General features: G+C 48.4%; 1 protein-coding gene across 1 annotated transcript in view; it reads left to right on the top strand.

Annotated features, from left to right (window-relative positions):
* DECR1 (2,4-dienoyl-CoA reductase 1) overlaps positions 1-20,492 on the top strand; it is a 211,060-nt gene that overhangs the window by 24,123 nt on the left and 166,445 nt on the right. Inside the window, exon 2 of the mRNA XM_086965977.1 lies at positions 9,740-9,942. Within this exon, the coding sequence (XP_086822103.1) occupies positions 9,740-9,942 (203 nt within the window). The remainder of the gene's footprint in view (positions 1-9,739; positions 9,943-20,492) is intronic.

Below are 20,492 nucleotides of genomic sequence, written 5' to 3' on the forward strand. Positions count from 1 at the left end.
TATGTTTTTGCCCGGACTTGGAAAGTGAAGGAAAATTTACTCTTAAGAGACTGCTTAATAAACTTGGTGTAAGGACATTTAGGCAAGCCCTGATAGCATGTTTAAACTCTGAAGACTTATTAATGAATTCAGCATTTGTGAAATTTCTATGTGCTGTGGAAAAAAAGTTCAAGGTTTGTACTTGATTTACTAATGGATTGAGCTAACGTGTCCAATATATTACAACGTTTTTGGACGTAATCCTCAATGATTGATTGATTTATAACCTAACTTGTATGATATATAATCAAGTCTTTGTATATAATTCTGAACAATTGATTGTTTTATAATTTTAAACCTTGTTGACATTTTAGCAATTTTTTTGTAAGATTTTAATTAATCAAACAAAATAAACTTGAAACTTATTCATGTATGTGTTCATGACTATTGCAAAATGCTAGAACAATAGTATTTCTCCTTATTCACTCTACTGCTGGTTCTAGATCTCTGCTACTGTATTACAGTTGTAGCCGCGCACTTATTTTACATGAGAAGAACTATGGTACAATAAATTCTGATTTTAAACCCACTCAATTGTGTCTTCTGTGTATCTCTCTGAGAGCAAAACAAGCAAGCACGATTGACTGGGTGAAAAGTAGTATATTGTTTCCATGAGTCTGAGGTTGTTATGTTCTGAAGTTGCAAAACAAATCTCTCTGATAACAGGAGATTCTAGTAGCACTGCGAGCTAGCTAATGCGAAAATATAGGCTGATCTATTCGGTGGGGTGTACCGTCTCACTTTGCCACCAAGCCCACAGTATATGTTATCCGTAAACAGCATAGGTCCTGCATGAAAGGGTACTATCGGAACAACACTACAGTATCTTCCACTCAATACGCACCCTTTTTGCAAGGTGGGTGAAGCTGTGAATTTTGGGGCCTAGTTGAGCCGGGCACCTAGGAAAACCTGGACATTTTTGAAAACTCGACACCTTGTGAGTCGCACAAGTCATCCCACCCTGAATTTCCCCAAGTTTTTTTAATTCCTAGATTTTCCTGCAAACCTCAAACTTTGACCAAAAAAAGCATCTTTTCCTCACATTACTGTGTTGGAAAGTTCTTGCATCTGTAGGTAGCCACGCTTTTTCTTCTTCCGAGCACTCCTACAAGTCTCCTGATTAAAAATGGTACCCCACTTGTGTGGGTAGGCCTACCTGCGACAGGAAACAAAAAAGGGTTTCCAAAATATGGATTTTAGTAATACCCAGGCTGTATGTAGTAGATTTTGTTGAGTAATAGTCCTTTAAAAGCGTATACTTCACAGCTCAGCTGGTAATTCCATAGAATTCTCAAAAAAGAAGAAATATATGTTATCAGGAAGCACACAACATGGATACTTCACATTATCCACTCTAAACTGACCTTTTTTTTGCAAGGTGGGTAGCTGTGGATTTTGGGACCTAGCTCAGCTGGCACCAAGGGAAACCTAATAAAACTGCAATTTTTTAAAAAACTAGACACCTGGGGGAGTCAAAGGTGATGTGCCTTGCATGGATCCCACATCATTGTCTTTCACACAATGCCCTGCAAACCTCAAACTTTCCCTGATATCACACATTTTTCTTACATTTCTGTGATGGAAACTTCTGGAAGCCTCAGGAATCCTCACAATTCCTACCATCTAGCGTTATCCCACTTGTGCTGATAAAAACGCTACACCACGTGTGGCTGGGCCTGGTGACCGTGACAGGAGCAGATCAAACCAAGGCCAGGGCGAGTCTTGACAAGGAGACTACCATGGACCCACAGGCAAAATCCCCCCAAGAGACCAATTTGGGTCAGCCTCCCCAATTTGGACAAGCTTCCTATCTGCCCCCAGGAATGCAGAAAGATAGTATTGACCCCCATCGGGGCTGGTATATGGCTCAATGCCTGGGTACGCTTCCCCACCCGTTTGTTTATTTTAGTGCCATTTTGAAATCCCTTGTGTCTAGTAAGGTTTTTTCCCCCCTGGAGGGGGAGTGGCATATTCGGGTAGAAAATCTATTTGGCCCCGGGGTGGGACGGGAGCACAGGCCCATGCCGAAAACGGGGTGGGGGGATAGAGTATGAATTCAGCCCCTAGTGAGATTTCTCTGAGTTAATTACTCTTATTTGCCACCAGTGAGAAGGGGCATAAAGATTGTTATCCCATTTAGTTTGGGTGGGGGAATAACCAGGCCCATGATGAGCTTTCTGCTCGGGAGGCAGGTTGGAGGTTATTACTCCACATGCCCCAAGTAGTGGCAGAACGACTGCTGCCCCATTGACTTGAAGTGGGGGCATGGCCATGCCCATGTGGGCAGCCCCCCATTTTTAAGAAAAAAGAAATCTGTGGTGTATAGTTTAGTAAATGCCCCATCTGCACCTATGATGGGGGGGTGGAGGGGGCGAAAGACTGTCAAGTATTAAGGGTGGGGGCATGGCCATCCCCACCTCTAATTTGTATTTTTTTATATTTTTTTATTAAAAAAAGAAATCGCTAGTATCTTGTGGGCTTTTTCCTACCCAACAGGGGGCAGACAAACGGACCATTTTAAGATGCGCATACATTTTTGCCTAAGGGGCCGCCCCCCCCCCCAATTCCCTGGTGTCTAGTAGGTGGATCCTTGCTTGGGGATCACTCTCCTGCGGTGATCGCTAAGCAGGGATCCACTGGGCAAAGGTACCATTGAAAAGGGGAGATTCTGCCCTTTCCAACAATATATCTCTCCAGTCATTCGAGTCATTCGAGCCTATCGACTTGTTTTACATTTACTTTCTGAAACAATGACATAAGCGCACTCTGCGCTCTGATTATCATTACAAATAAAACAAGCCTTGGCAACGCAATAGGTCTCACATTACTGAAAGTTTGAGCTCTTGGAATTGCAATATTATTTGCAACGCTAATAGCTCAAACTTTCAGTAATGCGGGACCTATTGCAGGATGGAGGCAGGCCTGCTGTGCTGAGCCGGAGGATTTAAAGGCCTTGTCTGGTTTGTATGTTGCTTTGTCTCTAAACCAGAAATTAGGCTTGTATCCAATGTTTACTTGTAAAAGTTGCCAGCAAGTATGACTGCAGTAAATAGCATGTTTTTGATATGTAAAACATTTGTCATTTGTGTGCATTTAAAACAAGCCCCAGCACAAATTGCCGTGGGTGGCTTCCGAGCCCCACACGGTACATTTATGTATTCATTTATGATACGCAACTCTGATGTTAACCTAAATGGAGTACAGAACTGTAGCCAAAGAATAGTTGTTTACAAAGGCAGGGCTCTTACGATGCCAGGACTTAAAGCAGCTCGAAAGGCACTACAAAAAGCACCACCTCCTTCACCTGTTGTCAGTTTAGGCAATGTAGATAGGGCACTGGGAGGAGGCCAGCCTGAGTAACAAACGTTCGTAGTCCCAACCAGGAAGACACAGCCTGAATGTACCATGCAAGGTTTAGCTTTGCCAGGGACATATGTATTGTTGCAGTATTGACCGAGTAAGTAGGACGCTCGCCATGCTGCAACGGGATGGCACACTGGTATCTAAATGACATATCTGGGGCACTCCTCTTGGAGGGTGAAAGGCTGCGTGGGTGTGAGAATCACTTCAATACGAACGTTCACTCCTGCAGGCTCTACACACTGCAGCAGCAGGAGCTCAACTCACTAAACTACCTTCTGTGCCTGGGTTACACACAGCAGCCAGTTATGCCATTTACATTGGTGCTTAAATAGTTAATTCCTGTTCTCCCGCTGTTGCACTGTCCAGGAAGCCACTAGCCTGGTATAACGTGTTTACAAAACCAACACCCTGAAGTCAATAGAAAAAAATATATATTGTGTGCGTTTATCAATTAAAAATGCCACCAAATAACCGCGTTATAGTGGGAAATTCCAAAATAACTACAATCCTTTGATACATAATACCATAGACACTGCCAGCGTCCCATGCCCACTTCTCCCATGGGCAAACCCATTCGTGATCTAAATGCTGTACAATAGTAGAACTAATGCTAAGAACAGGTGTCTTTTTATAAACGCGGTCTTGGCTGGTGAACTAAATTCAAACGGGAACAGGCAAGGCACGGTGTGGTGTGCAAAGATCCAGGTTACCTTGCATCAGGAAATAACCTCCTTAAAGGAGGTCCACTGAAGCTTTACCACGGGACGCAGTCCTGTGAGCCTTCGTAAAGGGCCACCTGCACTCATATGAATGCATCGGGAGGCCCACTAACATTTGTTGCATGCTCTCAATAACAAATATTTGCGCGAATGGGCACTTATTTTTTGGCTCAACCAGCTCTGTCAGCCACCCTTCTGATCCTATGCATGCCAGGGTGAGTTCTAACAGCACAGAGGAGATGGCAATGAAGAAACCGCAGGGGAAGGCCTGCCAGGCCAGAGAATACCACTGTATAGTGAAGTTACTGGCCTCGGGCAGACGCATGCAATAACAGAGTTATTGGTGTGAGCAAGCACAGAGTTGGGCAATATGTGAAGCCTTCCTTCTCTGTGCCCGTCTCTATGCACTGGTAACTCCCCTTTGTGCCTCAAGCTGTAAGTTTAGGTGTGGCGGTGTGCCTGTCTGATTAGGCAGCCTTTAGCATGCTTTTTATGGCAGCAGCCCAGGTCGTCTCAAGCTGGAGATTGCAGTTCAGTAAGCCAGCAGATGAGTCCCCTAAGGTTTTGCCATGTTTTGACTTTAACACAGCCCTCCTTCTTCGTCCGTCTGGCTCTGTTGCTCTACGGCAGAGGTATTCAAACTTTTCCAGGTTGAGCCCCCCAGCTGAATTCCTCCAGATGTTGGGCCCCCCCACCACCCGACCGAAACCTCGGGAATCCGGCACACCACATGATCGACTGCAACGCGCACACCACGGGCCATATCCGGCAAACAATGCTCAACACAACAAGAGTGCCTAGCAAACTGCAGGCCTGTGAGTGGGTGTGGCGAAACGACAGAGGCGTACCACACAGCTCAAAACACAATCCTCCAAGGCAAAGGAAGTCATCACAACCCTCCCCATCCATCATGTACACCTTGTCATCCACCAACTCTTCCACCATTCATTCCTTCCCTCCATCTGTGCCCCATCCACATCCAAACCCCTTCAACCACTTGCAAACCCATCCACCATCCATCCCTCCATCCATCATCTCACCCATCCATCCCTCCATCCATCCCTTCACCCAATCCATCCCCTCACCAATCCATCCACTCTTCCACCCATCCATCCAACCACTCACCCCTTCACCCAAGCTATCCTCCCACTCATCCATCCACTCCTCCATTCATTCATCCATCCACTCTTCCACCCATCCACTCACTCATCCATCCAACCACCCACCCTCTCACCCATCCAGCCATCCCCCCACCCACTCATCCATCCACCCACCCACTCATCCATCCACCCAGTCACTCATCCGTCCACCCACTCAACCCCCCACTCATCCATCCACCCACCCATCCCTCCCGCTCTCCACCCTCCCCCTACTCATACATGCACTCTCTGACCCATCCATCTCCATGCTCCTCTCCTCACCCATCTATGCACACACCTGCCCATCCACTCTGCCAATCATTCATCCATGTCCTCACTCATCCATCCATCCATCCTCCCCCTCTCTCTCTCCATTCCCCCTCACCCAGCCACCCATCCCTCCATCCACCCTTCACCCATCCACCCACTCATCCACTCATGAATCCATCCATTGACCTCTCACCCACCCCTTCACTCCTCCATCCATCCCCCCATCATCCACCCTCCTCAATCACCCATCCATCCCCACATCCACCCCTTCACTCATCCATCCATCCATTCACCCCTTCACCCATCAATACATCCATCCATCACCTCTCTCATCCATCCACCCACCAACTCGTCCACCATCCACCCCCATCGATCCATCCACCATTTCACTGATCCATCCACCATTTCACTGATCCATCCATCACTCCACCCATCCATCTACCCTTCCAACCATACACACATCCATCCACTCCCATCCATCCCTCCACTCCTGCATCCATCCTCTCTCCCACCATCCATCCACCCCTTCACCTATCCATCCATCCCCTCACTCATCCATCCACCCCCCACCCATAAATCCACCATGTCACCCACACATCCACCATTCCACCCACACATCCACCATTCCACCCATCGCTCCACCCATACATCCATCACTCCACCCATACATCTATTCACCCACATGGCAACATAACGGATGTCTGGTGGCCGGCTCCACCCGACATCCCTCGCTCTCCCTCTAGCTGCCTCTGTCTCCCTCGCTCTCCTTATGTCTCCCTCCCTCGCTCTCCCTCGCTCTCCCTCGCTCTCCCTCGCTCTCCCTCGCTCTGCCTCGCTCTGCCTCCCTCGCTCTCCCTCTGTCTGCCTGTCTCCCTCCCTCGCTCTCCCTCTGTCTCCCTCGCTCTCTCTCACTCTGTCTCCCTCGCTCTCTCTCACTCTGTCTCCCTCGCTCTCTCTCACTCTGTCTCCCTCGCTCTCCCTCACTCTGCCTCCCTCGCTCTCCCTCTGTCTGCCTGTCTCCCTCCCTCGCTCTCCCTCTGTCTGCCTGTCTCCCTCCCTCGCTCTCCCTATGTCTGCATGTCTCCCTCCCTCACTCTCCCTCGCTCTCCCTGTCTGCCTCAGTCTCCCATGCTTTCCCTCGCGCTGCCTCCCTCGCTCTCGCTCTGTCAGCCTCTGTCTCCCTCCCTCTCTCCCCCTCTGTCTGATTGTCTCTCTCCCTCTGTCTGTCTGTCTCTGTCTCCTTCCTCCCTCCCTCTCTTCATCTCACCATGCCTGTGTGTGCCCGGGCTGACACAGCTTCTGGGCACACACACACACTCAGCCAGGCAGCCGCACCCGAGCACTTCACACCTCTTTAAGAGACCATTCGCATGCTAATGAGCTTTGTTCAGCTCTTAGGCCCCTGCAGCCCCACTTTGACGGAAATCACCCGCCCTCACAGAGAGTCTCTACATCGCCCTGCACAAAGGGAAGATCAGAGTGGAGCTCGCGCCCCCCCTGGGATGGTGCAGGGCCCCCCCAGGGGGGCGCGCCCCACAGTTTGAAGAACCCTGCTCTACGGTGACTTCGGTGCAGGCTAGAGCCGTTGGCTGATTGGAAGAGAGGGGGAGCCAGAGCAGAGAACAGAAACAGTGGGATGGAGGGGCAGGGGGAGAGTCTAGAAACAGGTCTACTCTGGTTTGATTTCACAAATTTTATTAAGTAACACACATTCAAATAATGATTGGTGGAATTCTGCCTTAAAAACTGTAGCGCTTATGAAAATTGCAAACTATGTTTAATTTTAGAAAACGACGCTAGCACTGCACTAAGTAGGAGAAGAAAAGGCACTGGCCTCTGCACCTAAGACACAAGCACCCTAAAGAAACGAGCAGTGACGGTGCAGAAAGGAACATTTCAACACAAGAGTTCTCCAAAAATACATATGAAGCATGCAAGTGTAACTAGACTGTACTCGGCCAGTGCTCCTGAGCATTTAATGGAAGTGAGATATTGGCTGCCTGATCAACTTAAGACGCGGTACAAAAGGGGGTGGTGATGGACGGAGCATCCAAATCAATCAAACACTCACACCCAGTCAAAAGATCTGGGTTTGATCCATCACCGTTCCTTAGCCATCTCTGCCACCCCAGTTCAGACATGGCTATATGCAAATCAGTCTGACCCTGTGACTCATGGGAACAGTCCAGCCCGAACTGCCAAGCCATGTCTTCCCTGGACCGGAAACAAGCTTCCGAGGACCGGTTTCTGGCATTCCAGCCGTCTTCAGCCCGGATTGCTTGAATCCAGTGGCAAAGTGAGCAAGGGACTCACGTCTGAGCATACCCTGCCACACTTATGGCGGCCAAAAGTGGTACAAAAGGGGATCCATCACCACCCCCTTTTGTACCGCTTTTAGCCACCATAAGTGTGGCAGGGTATGCTCAGACGTGAGTCCCTTGCTCACTTTGCCACTGGATTCAAGTGGCAAAGTGATCGCCACTGGATCCAAGCAAGCCGGACTGAAGACGGCTGGAATGCCAGAAACCGGTCCTCGGAAGCTTGTTTCCGGTCCAAGGAAGGCATGGCTTGGCAGTTCGGGCTGGACTGTTCCCATGAGGCACAGGGTCAGACTGGTTTGCATATAGCCATGTCTGAACTGGGGTGGCAGAGTGGGCTAAAGAACGGTGATGTATCAAACACAGATCTTGTGACTGGGTGTGAGTGTTTGATTGGTTCAGATGCTCCGTCCATCACCACCCCCTTTTGTACCGCTTTTGGCCGCCATAAGTGTGGCAGGGTATGCTCAGACGTGAGTCCCTTGCTCACTTTGCCACTGGATTCAAGCAAGCCGGGCTGAAGACGGCTGGAATGCCAGAAACCGGTCCTCGGAAGCTTGTTTCCGGTACAGGGAAGGGGTGGCTTGGCAGTTCGGGCTGGACTGTTCCCATGAGTCACAGGGTCAGACTGATTTGCATATAGCCATGTCTGAACTGGGGTGGCAGAGTGGGCTAAAGAACGGTGATGTATCAAACCCAAATCTTTCGACTGGGTGTGAGTGTTTGATTGGTTCAGATGCTCCGTCCATCACCACCCCCTTTTGTACCGCTGATCAACTTAAGGCAGCAAAGAAGAGCAACGCAAGGGTAAGCCAATGGCAAGCAGCATGCATGAATACATTTGGTTTATTGATTACAGCAGGTCTTGCAGACAGCGCATGTGCGCTGACTAGGCTCGACCTAAAAATACTCAACTGCTCTGTAACTACCCAAGCTGCATAAACAAAAAAGGAAACCCGCTGGTGCAAAACACCAGAGGGCCCTTTCTAGCCCTCCACATTGTCCACAATGGCCAACACCTACCCCGGGTAAAGAGTGCGGCTGTCTGCCATTGGCCGAACACCACACCAAAAGGGTTAAAGCCCTAGCAGAGGAAGTAATATTTACCAGTGAGATCTCCGGAGAGCTTTAAAATGTTACTGTTCTGTGGCTGTGATTTGAAAAAGCGCCTGACGCTTAGCAGTCCTTGGTTGTGACCTAGTAGGTAACTAGCTCTTTTGTTATCTGGTGGATTTCTTTTATCCATATTGTTTTGAGTTCTGATCTTCTTGGAAATGTTATTTACCAATAAATAATAATTGTATTTTTTTATAAAAGCATAACATAGAAACAGTATTAAATTATTACTGCCACTACTACTAGAGTGACCTGGTTTCTGTATAAGACATAGTGTTGCACTCAGCAGAAAACAAGCCTAAGTTTGCACACATTGTGTATTGAAAAGTGCATCACAGTTGCGTTTTAAAACTGGTAGATTTTGATTGTACTCTGTGTTCCCACAATGGGCGCCATTGCTTTTTTAAGTGTAATGCGGGTGTTTAGATGGGAAACTCTGCAATATTCAAGACATTAGACTTCAAACAAGAAGTAAAATGTTTGGGATTTTTCTGTGCTTTAAGTGCCATTTTGAAATAACTGTTGTTTTGAGAATGCTGTATTTTTTGTAACCTAAAGTTTAATGAATAATGAAGCGAAAGATTTTCATAACCAAGAAGAAATCACTATTTCCACCCAGTTTTAATATGTCGGAATGTATTTCATGCTGTTGTCCGAAACCCTTCCCCCATTAAAAATAACAGTGCATAACCAAATCTAAATAAATACTCTTTTAAATTATACTATGATTGCGGTATGAACTTATACTAATGCTTGCCTTTTTTTTCTCTCACAGTTATTAAGTCATGGAACAAGACCGTTATGCCAGAGCAAAGACTTGCCACAAGCATCCTTCTTTCCACCCCTACAAGCAGTGATGCTGCCACCAAACACATTCAAAGGAAAGGTGGCCTTTATAACTGGTGGGGGTACTGGACTAGGTAAAGGAATGACCCTAGCACTTTCCAGTTTGGGTGCGGAGTGTGTCATAGCAAGCAGGTAATCAATGTGATTTTCTTTATTTCTGGTATTCACAATTTTCTTATGATCTGGATTCCCAATTCCTAAGAGAAACTTGAACTAGCTTCTCCATTTACAATCTTTTCCAACTGCACCCAGGAATGTCAATATGCAGCAGTACCCTGTCCTGCATGGGCATTGCCTAGACCTTTGATGTATGAGTGCCATTTATTGGTGTGGCATAGTTGGAGTGTTAGTTATCACATCTGCAAAAACCTTAAGAGGACTGTTGGAACTCCTCTCAAGGTGCCACATGGCATGCAGGGGGTACTAGGCCACACAGTGGTGGTTGAGGCCTTTTACTCCTGATTTCCTGGGTTCCAGCCCACTATGGATCCTGTGCAACAGGGCCAAGTGCACAGTCAAAGGCTTCCTCTGTGGACCATCCCTTTCCCAACCATTTCTCGTACTGTGTAATGGGTAATGCACCGTTCACTGGTGGGCGCACCCAGGGAATGGTCACTAGTAGGTCTTACTGAAGAGTCCCCTCCGACTCTTGGAAAGTAGTCAAACGTGTCTTTGGTGCCTCAGCCCCTTTAGCAGCAATTCCCCTAGGGCTCTACAGGCCTGTATCAAGTCTTACCCACTCCTGCAGCGAGGAAGTGTTCTGCATCTCAGTGGGTGTCCCATTTGCGGGTACTTGCAATGCTGCAATCCTGCTTTGTCAGGTTGGGCTGCATGTGAGAGGCACAGCAGCTCACAGGAGTCTCGGCAGCACTCTGCAGGCATGGGTTCTCCGTGACCATTCACTTCTGGCAACAGCAGTGATCCGAGGTGCTCTGGCGTTTCCACCTCCAAGGTAATTTCATTTCTCCGCTTGGGGGGAGGTGTCCATCCATGTAATCCCTATCTGGTCCCAGTAATCTAGATAGACTCATGGCCTCCTCCTTCATCCTAGGGTGAGACGGGGATATTTCCTCAATGGGTGATTCCGACCCACTTATCGCATTTCAGTTCAAGGGCGGCAGCCTGAACTCCACAAATTAATTAGGGCTGGCAGCCCCTCCAGGCATATCTGGTTGCCATGGCACATGCACACAATGTATCAGCCTTTTTCGTGCGCAGCTGACCTCACCACACCACAGCGGTTGCTGCTGGAATATGGGGTCGTCGCTAGGCCCGGCAAAGGTCTCAGCACTTGTTGGAAGTGCCCCTGCATACGGGGTCACTGTAACGGTGCGGTGCAGCCTTCACACTCCCAGTATAGCACCTGATCACAGTTAGCTTCACAGCATCCCTCTCCTGGCATATGGGGCTCATCCACCTGCATTTAAACACTGGCAATGACCTGTTTAGTGCAGCAACCATCCCCTCACACTGGGAGTAAAATCCGGTATTTGTAAAGCGCAAACTACTAACCACAAGGGTCTCAAGGCGCTGTGGGCCATCAGGGAGATTAAGTGAGCTATTGCCCAGAGTCACATGGTGCTAAGCTGAACTGCTGCCAGAGATCGAACAGGGAGCCCTGTGCTCCGGAGTTAGGCCCTCTATACCCAGCAGAGAGGCTAGCAGACCTTTGCCTTCAGTCCTGGTCACAGCCAGAAATCCTACAAGGCTTCCCTTCCTCACACAGCCCTCTAGTTGCATGGCAGATTAACATTTTGAGGTCTCAAACTCCCCTTCTTATAGTCCATTTCCAGATACCAAATGTGATTTAGGGTCTGGCTAGGTCTTAGAAGTTTTATGTTGGGTTCCTGCTTCTTTTGAAGTGTGCGCTTTTCCCTCTCCCTCTTTAAAGGCGGTCTGTCACAGCAGGAGAGACTCTGAAACTGATAGTCCTTTAACACAGGCCATGGAAGTGACTAGAGTTCAAACCTGGATGTCAGCTACAGTGATATGTGCATAAAAAGGCTGCTCTCTGGCCCCTAGCCCCACTATTTCATTCCCTTATCCACCCTGTCTCCTTCCTGAGGGGTGAATAGGCCCTTTCCTTGAGATCTGTCACTGAGAGAAACATTTGAAGTGTAAAGAAGGAAACTCTCTCCCTTCGCCAGTGTGTCCCAACCAGCTCACTGGAATTGAGCAATACACATATCTGTCTGAGGGGGGTTCCTCTACTCATGTGTTTACCAGTCAGGCCTGGGCTTCCGAAATGAAACCCAGGGTCCTCCATGTAATGTACCAATACATGCAAATTTGCACTCAGTGTTTTACACAGCACACACCCATTCCATCACTGTTACCTCCATGTATTGTGCACCACCAATAACACATACCTTCAGCACACACATTCACTCTGCATCCACTGCTCAGTACTGTAACCTTTCTGTATTGTGCCATGTTGTATTACATGCAAATACACACCCTACTAACAGACATTTCCCCTATGTGCCCACGTCTCAACCCTTTACCATACTTGTATTGTTCTTCTCGCGAGCACACATACACTCAACATGTTTTCACTGCCCACACACTGCACAGCACTACATCTCTCATGTAATGTATTTCCCTCTGGTATACATGCACCCAGCACACACACTCAACATGCATGCACTGCTTCATCCCTGCAATGTACCCTTCCCATGCACACATACGTTCAGTGCAGAGCCAGGACTCCTGTGCTGTGCAGCACTTTACTTCTAACTAATGTAGGCTAATGATGCATTAACCACACAGTAGCAGAACTTTAAAAAGGGGAGTGAGCCTGTTAGCGTCACTCCAGTGACACTGGTTAAAAGGGCCAGTTCTCTCCTACTGATCACAGCACTGTGACACCACCAAACTCCTGCTGCTTAACTGCTGGTGAAGGCAGTAGCTTTCCGCCACTTTGAGGTTAGCACTTTGGGCACCCCTCCTTGTCCAAGAGTACAATTCATGAGACACGCCTTTGTCATGGTGCACACACATGACCCTTGTTTGCCTATGACAAACAAAACCTGCATTTGGGCTCCATAGAACTGTACAGTTGGGCAGTTAAGTCAGGGGTACATGTCCATTACCATGCAGACAACTTTTCCATTTAGATTTTCACTAATTCTTTGTATTGTGACTTTCTGATTGTTGGATTGGGCACTGTGTTGGTGCATCTGCTATATCAAAGAAGTCTGTGTTTAATGCCAATAGTCATGTTGTGGCCAGACAGCAATACAATTATGTCATTTAGGCTGGTGATGGTTTGGAAGTGTCAAATCTCTTTTTTCCAATTTGGGTAGTAGGTGCTTAAGGTGCAGTTTTGGGTTGACCCACCAGTGAAAAGACTTTTCCAGTATTGTCTGTGTAACAAATGCATATTCAGGGTTATTTTTCCTTTTATATGGATCAATTTATGTTTTTTTAAATTGAAAACGTTTCGCTTAGCTACCCTTCAGGGCCAAGTTAATTACCCTGTTAACCAGCTAGCAGTTCAGTTCTCCTCATAAACATTAAGGCTATCGAGGGGTATTCACCTTTTCCTGGGACAGCAAATAAGTGGGGGGAACATTCTCAATAGGATATTTTGTTTCAGGGGGGCGTTGTCAAGATTGCCAACATGGCAGACGTGCCTAGCTGAGGCTCTGTATGAGGGCTTCCACCTCGACCCTTTAGATGCAGCCCAGCTTGTCGCCGACGGTGTCCAGTGGCACCGGAGCACACCAGGCATCCAATGTCGGCATCTGCGACGGCTGAGTTGTCTTGTAGAGGCAAGAATCTGGCTTTGGGACAGAGGAGCGGCGCGGAGCGCAAGATGGCGACCGTCTTCTCAGACGACCCCCGCTGAGGTGCTGAAGCTGCTGGGAGCCTACTGCACTCCCGCGGCCTGCAGAGAAATCCTGGTGCCTTGAAAATCACACCCACTGAGCAGCGGCCGCAAGAGGGGGAAGTGACTATCCAGAGAGAACATCATATGATGCCAATGCTGAGAGCCCCGAAGTGACTGCCTCCTGGCACCTGGACCTCACCAGTCTCCCGCCAAAGAAGTGAGTGGGGTTCCCTGCTTGCCCGCTGTCACCAAGGAGAAGCACCAACCGGACCTCACCTGTATCCCGCCCAAGAAGCGTGGGGGGATTCCTTCTGCCCGCTGTCACCGAGGGCGCCCAGATTCCACTGCGGGCGGTCCGGCAGAAATGGAGGCCTCCTGCAATCCTGGGCTGACGGCGACTCCCAGGTGAGCCCGTTTGACGATGCTGGAGGGTTGGCTGGAGGCCCTGTGCACCTTGAAGACAACGCTGCAGGCCGCGACTGTTAGGCAGCCTGCCTGACATCAAAATGGCGGCTGTATGTGATACGCACTGCCGAGACATACTGAAGCGCTGCGGCCTGTGAACCCCCCCCCACCCCCCACCAGCACTCACAGCCAGCACCCACGGCAGCGCCTGCTAGGGCTTGAGGATCGGTCAGAACTAGTTTTCCTACAAGCAACACCAGGGAAAGCACCAGCCTGATTGCACCAGGGAGGGTTATCCATGGGCTCCCTGGGAGCAGTGTGGACCAAGAGCCCACCAGCCTGAGCACAGCCCCCTGCTGTGACAAACCGAGGTACAACCGTTGACAGCTGACGCCACCGGTACTTACAGAGGCGTACCACAGCAAGTCCCAGGTGACAGAGACGGGTGACAGAGACATCAGGAGGGGCCAGCTACCATGTTGCCGACCAGGCGAAGGGGCGCTGCGAGTTTCTCCACAGTCAGGGCGGTGGTAGTCCAACGACAGGCGCCAAACAGAATCAGACACGCTGAGCTCAACCATTCGCTACTGCCTACCAAAGAGGTCTGTCCCAGCCACCTGTCGAGAGCCCACTTCGGCTACCCATTAAGCAGCGCTTGGCGCTTGGCGCATCTGGCATCCACAGACTTACCTGCAACCCGTCTCCTTCCTGAGATATTTCCATAGACAAGAGGTGCCGCCTAGCCACGGAGTCGGGAGACGCACGATTGGTCCAGCCAACGCTTCGCCCAGGCGCCAACGGCCGTTGGGCTTGCGTGGTCCCAGCTGAAGGAATGGGCAAACCAAGAGCAACGGCCCAAGGGGCTACCTCAGACGCTACCCACAATCACTCCATGGGGTCCCCCAAGGATGATGCCACAACGACGGATGTCTCCCTCTCGGCCAAAACTGGACAGGTTTCTAATGGCAATAGAGCAATCCAGGCTCTCTATGGAGCAGCAACTGGGCACCCTGACGATGGACATTAGCCTCCTCCAAGATGACCCCAAAATTATCCGACAAGGTCTCGGATAATGAAAAAGCAGTCCCTTCCATCCAGCCTATGATACAGACTCGCCAAGCCTTGCTACAAACGTTGATAGGCCGTGGGTCCACCATGGCAGAACGAATCGACGACTTGTAAGGGCGCTCGAGACGCTGCAACATACGCGTTCTTGGCCTGCCAGAAGGAATTGAAAAGGCGGATGCAGTGGAGTACATGGAGACCTGGACCAAGTCATTCACGCCAGATGCAGAGCGGTCAGAGTTCTTCTCCATTGAGCGGGCTCATTGTGTCCCAGTGCGCCGCCCATGGCCCCTTTGTTGGTAAAATTCTTACACTGCAGGGACCGAGATGCGGTGTTAAGGGCGGCTCGTCCTGCTAGGCCGCTTCGGGTGCAGAACCATCATGATCTTTCCTGACTATTCCTGAGCGGTCCAGCGTCAAAGGTCGCCTTCCTGGAGGTGAAACTGCGTCTATGAGCAGAGAAAATGAAATACTCCCTGCTATTCCCCGCCCGCATGAGGGTACCACTCACTTCTTCGCGACTCCGGAGTAGACGCATGATTGAATGGGCCAGCACGGTGCCACAGGTCCTCGTACAGAGCGTACCCAAAAACAACACACTGGAACACCAGGACCCAGAAGACAATGGTCGCAGCGTCTCAACCAACAGGGCACCTCCAACTTGCTCCCACACACCATGGGGTCCCCAGACCTGGACTACTCTGTATTGTGTCCCAGCCAATATGCCGATGAGTAGCTTCACAGACACCATCGTAAAGCGGACATTGGAGGGACGGATTAGAGCTCGAGACCTCCAAGACGGTCCAGGTGCCCCCAAAACCCTACGTATTCTCACATACACCGATGGCACAAACCGGCACAATCACCATCCTTCCCCTGAACTTGCATGGAATGCACACTGCACGTAAACGTTACGCAGTCTATGCTTACATTAAGCGACATCAAGCGCAGGTTGCGTTCTTGCAAGAAACGCACCTTACTGCGGGGAAGGTGACGAAGATGCGTAAGCGTTGGAGGGGAATCATATGCGCTACTACGTATTCGGCCTTTGCTCCAGGCACCCTTATATGGGTACGCTCCAGTCCAGGAACAGTCCCACACCGTCGACCCAGACGGCCGATACGCTTTCTTACAGGGACGACTTGATGGCCAAGCAATACTATTGGGGAGTATATATGGACCCAATGTTGACCAAAGTAAATTCTGGGACGCACTTTCCACCCCACTGAGCACATACACACAAGTCCCCTGGATTTTAGGAGGGGACTACAACTGCGTACAAAACAGAACACTGAACAGATCCCACCCCCCATCCGTCGTCTCCCATAGCGGTACAGGCAAAACGATTCGCGACATGCACACACCATTGGTCCCTCAGGGATGCCTGGCGTGCTAGGAACTCCACCACTAGACTTTACTCGTTCCACTCAGTGCCACATGACCTCAGAGTGCGCCTGGACAGTTTCCTTTGCTCCTCCGCTATTATACCTCTCATTTCAGATACATACTACCTGGGCAGAACCATATCAGACCACGACGCTCCTACACTCATGATGCAATGGTGCCTGCTGCACCCCCTGTCCCTACTTGGCGTCTCCCCAGAGAATGTCTCGACGATCTGGTTTTCAAACAAACTCAGGCCGACCATATTAGCCAGTACTGCCACCACGTGTGTGGCGGAATGAGACTCCTTTAAAATAGTTATACAGGGCAGATTTATTTGACACATCACAGGAGTCTGTCACGTCTTTGAGCACGACATAAAAGAGCAAGCACTGGCAGATCTTACAAAAGAGACTGACCCAGACAAAGCCACCCGGCCTAAATTGCTGCCTAAATTACGGCCTAAATTGCTGAACTTATGTGTTTTGAACACATAAGTTCAGAGTTGGTCCGGGACAGAAAATAGGCCCAGCACAAAAAGAAAAGTGTCTACTGTTAATTAATTAGATACCTAAAAAAGTGGATTATGTTTGCAAATTAAGACACTTTTGAACTTGTAAAGACACTTTATAAGTGTTTTACAATCAGTGGAAGACTGCATTAATTTGAGCGTGCTGCAGACATTATTTGTTTCAATATCGGGGAAATCTACAGTAAAAACCGTCCCAGAAGACTCTAAAGGACCCATAAACATGCAAAATCAAGCATTGGCATATCCAACAGGTCTCGCCTTTGGGACATTAGAAGTGTTTAGTCATGCAACAGTTGATGTTATTGCACCATGATATTGTGCTGGATAACCAAACACTTATAAGGTCCCAAAGGCGAGACCTATTGGCTATGCCAATGCTTGTTTTCGTTTCCAGTCTCACTGACCGCGTGATCTTTCAAATATGCTTCCCACTGGGGGCTAGTTACTTCATTGAGAGAGTACAGAGCTGGTTAGTGGAGGATACCACTGCTTTTTGTACCTTTTCATGGCTAGGAGTTCTGGCTTTTTGTTTTGTGGGTACTGATGAGTTAAGAATGGTTATTTGTGAGGCAGGGTTTAATTGATTCCCATAATTACCCGAATAGAGATGCTCATCATCCTCCTTTTCACTGTCAACAGAGACCTGATTTGCACCCCTTATTTCTTCTGTCCCTGGTACGTAGATTCCGGCTTCTGACTCCGCGCCTACGTCTTTTGGCTGCAATTCAGAGTTTGTTTCATCCAATATTATCCATCCAATGTTTAATCCGAATATTATTGCCCCTGAATTAATTAGAAGTAGAGGCCAATGGCTTGAGGGGATAGATGGAGGAATAGATTCACAATTCTCTTTAGTCTGAATTCTTGATTGTGACGGCTTTAAGACCTTTTGTGCCTCTAATGTGTGAATATCTGAGTGGAAATATGGACTTAAGGGCAAGGAGGGGCAGTTACGTGACTTTGGGGAAAGGAAGGGGTGGGGGGGCGGGGGGACTCCTGTGATATTCTTCACCACAGGTGTACCCCTTGTACTCCCCCTAGCAGTCCCTTTCATATAGAGGATAAAGTGACATCTCCTAAGTTTTTAATTATCATTAATAATTCTCATAATTCACACCATAATAGATTTCAGTTACCAGATGGTCCTGCTGTTAAGCATCTGACTTTGCTCCAGCGTCTGACTGAATAGGGACAATTTCATGAGGAGGCTTCACTTAAGTTATGGTCAGTCTTACCTGCTTTCCTGGAGCTTCTCATTGCAGCTTAGAGCTCTCCTCCTGCCTGATGGAATGCGCCATTCCCTCCCCTGCATGCATCTGTACGTCCGGGTGATGTCCGTTGCTTATTATGCATTGATGTAAGTTGTCCTGTTACTTGAAAGACTTGTCACAGAGTTTGAAAGGCACTATTTTGAGTGAATATGATCTCTATTCTGAGCGGAGACAACTAAACTTTCTGCAGGTGAGCGTTTCCGCGAGGGCCCAGTTAGAAAGCCCAGAAAACCATGCTTTCTAGAGGCAGGTGCTGCTGAATAGAGTGCTGTGGCAAGGAGTGAGCTGAAGCCCAAGACTTGATCCCAGCCACCACACTGGCCGGATGTTGATCTCTACCCTCTTTTCCTTGCTTTGCAATGCCTATCTGCATAGCCACCTTCATGCCAACAGCAGAGCAGAGTAGCACAAGCAAAGCAAAGAAGGGGCTGCCTGTTAAAACCGAGAAACTTAAGTAACTCTGCAGCTGAAGAGATCTTTGCTATCCACACACATCAAGGAGGAATTTGCTGTTCCCCAAAAGTATTTCAGTGGTGGGTGGACTGACTCACTGTATCTGATGAGATGCACCCAGGATTCGCCAGGAAGACAAGTAGGCGGTACATATAACCTACCTCCAAAGTCCTCACAAATGAAGAATCTGCCAGGATGGTGCAGGAGAAAGCCTGGCCTCGAACGAAGAGTAGAAAAGGTCACTTCATTAGCATAGGTCCATACACTATCTTTTAGAACATTACATCAATAAAACTCCTCACTTCACTAATGGAACAGTTTTAGCCAAGGCTCCTATTGTTAATCTTCCTACCTTCCGGTTATAAACTCTTTGACCCAGGTGACCACATCATCACTAGTCATGCCACCTCCTACCACCATCCTTCCGTACATATCCAAACAGTTGCAGTCAATTGCCATTCCTAGCTTAAAATCTCTTCTGCCCCCTTTGATATCATTACCTGTACTCACCCCCTCCTGTACCACTTCCTAGCTGCAAGCATCCGTTCGGCGACATCTCAGCCCTTCTGGCTGCATTAGCCTCGCCTTTTTACAACCACAGCGTCTCCTATAGTAGCAGAATCCCAGCCTACCTACCGCATCCAACATAGCGACCTGCCAGATGAGCCAATAACTGTAGTTCAACATGTAAACTCACAACATCACTCTAAGGAAGAGAGGGACAGCGAAAAGGCCGTTATCCTAGCCCCAGGATCACCGACCTTAGGAAAGACACCCCTCTGTTCTTGAACCTCACCTCACTTCCCAACAAACCCCTCTCTAATGTTAACTAACCAGAACACTATCCTGCACTACTAGCCAGAAGCCCCCTCTCTCCATTTCTCATTTTTGGTCTATCATTTTGCTTTTTTAATTTCAAGACTAGTTTTAACACTCTCCTGATCCTGATTGGTGCTCCTCAGCCCAATCTTGCTCCAATAAGGTGTGTTTTTGTCTTTGGAGAATGGTTGGTAGTGGCTGCACTAAACTACTATCCCCTTGTTTTTGTTTTTAATTACATTGCTTGTTTTTCCGGTTCATAATTTACTGCATCCTGAACAAGAGCTTTGTCTGTTCTAATCCAGGGTGTCTGGCATGTCAGTTGCAGGTGGCGTGTGGGCCTTGGATTAAGAGAAGTAGAAATCTACTTCATTTACATAGCCTCGAATTTTGCCAAATCCTCAAATCGTGCCTTTTCAGACCTGCACCTCGACTGCTAAACTCGCTCACCACCTGGCAGTCTGCAGTCTTAATTCTGTTCTCTTTTTGGAGCACTCTCAACGATGATATTTTCCTTGGGTTACACTTTGCAGGATATTTAAACGATTAACTGGCCTTGCCCTTCGGGGTGTGAATTGTACTTTTTTATTTATGTATTTATATTTGACCTCTGTTTTGCCTATGTTTTTGTTATGGTATTGTGAAACGTTTCCTTTTTCCAACCCGCTTGCTATCATAAGGCAGAGGTCGTCACAGGTAAAACATTTAAAAAATAAATTAAATCGATTTTGTCAGCTACGGTTACAAGGATTCTATTTTTCACATGAATGACAACATTTTAAATATATTTGTGTCTTTGTTTACATAAATGTATTGTTTGATGCATTTTTTGGCAAGTCATGTGAGCTCAAGATCTCCAATGTAAGAACGTTTCTCCTACTGTCACAATAGACGTGACTTTAAGCACCAGCAGGATATCGCC

This window comes from Lissotriton vulgaris, chromosome 4_1 (assembly GCF_964263255.1).
Source record: "Lissotriton vulgaris chromosome 4_1, aLisVul1.2, whole genome shotgun sequence".
NCBI lineage: Eukaryota > Metazoa > Chordata > Amphibia > Caudata > Salamandridae > Lissotriton > Lissotriton vulgaris.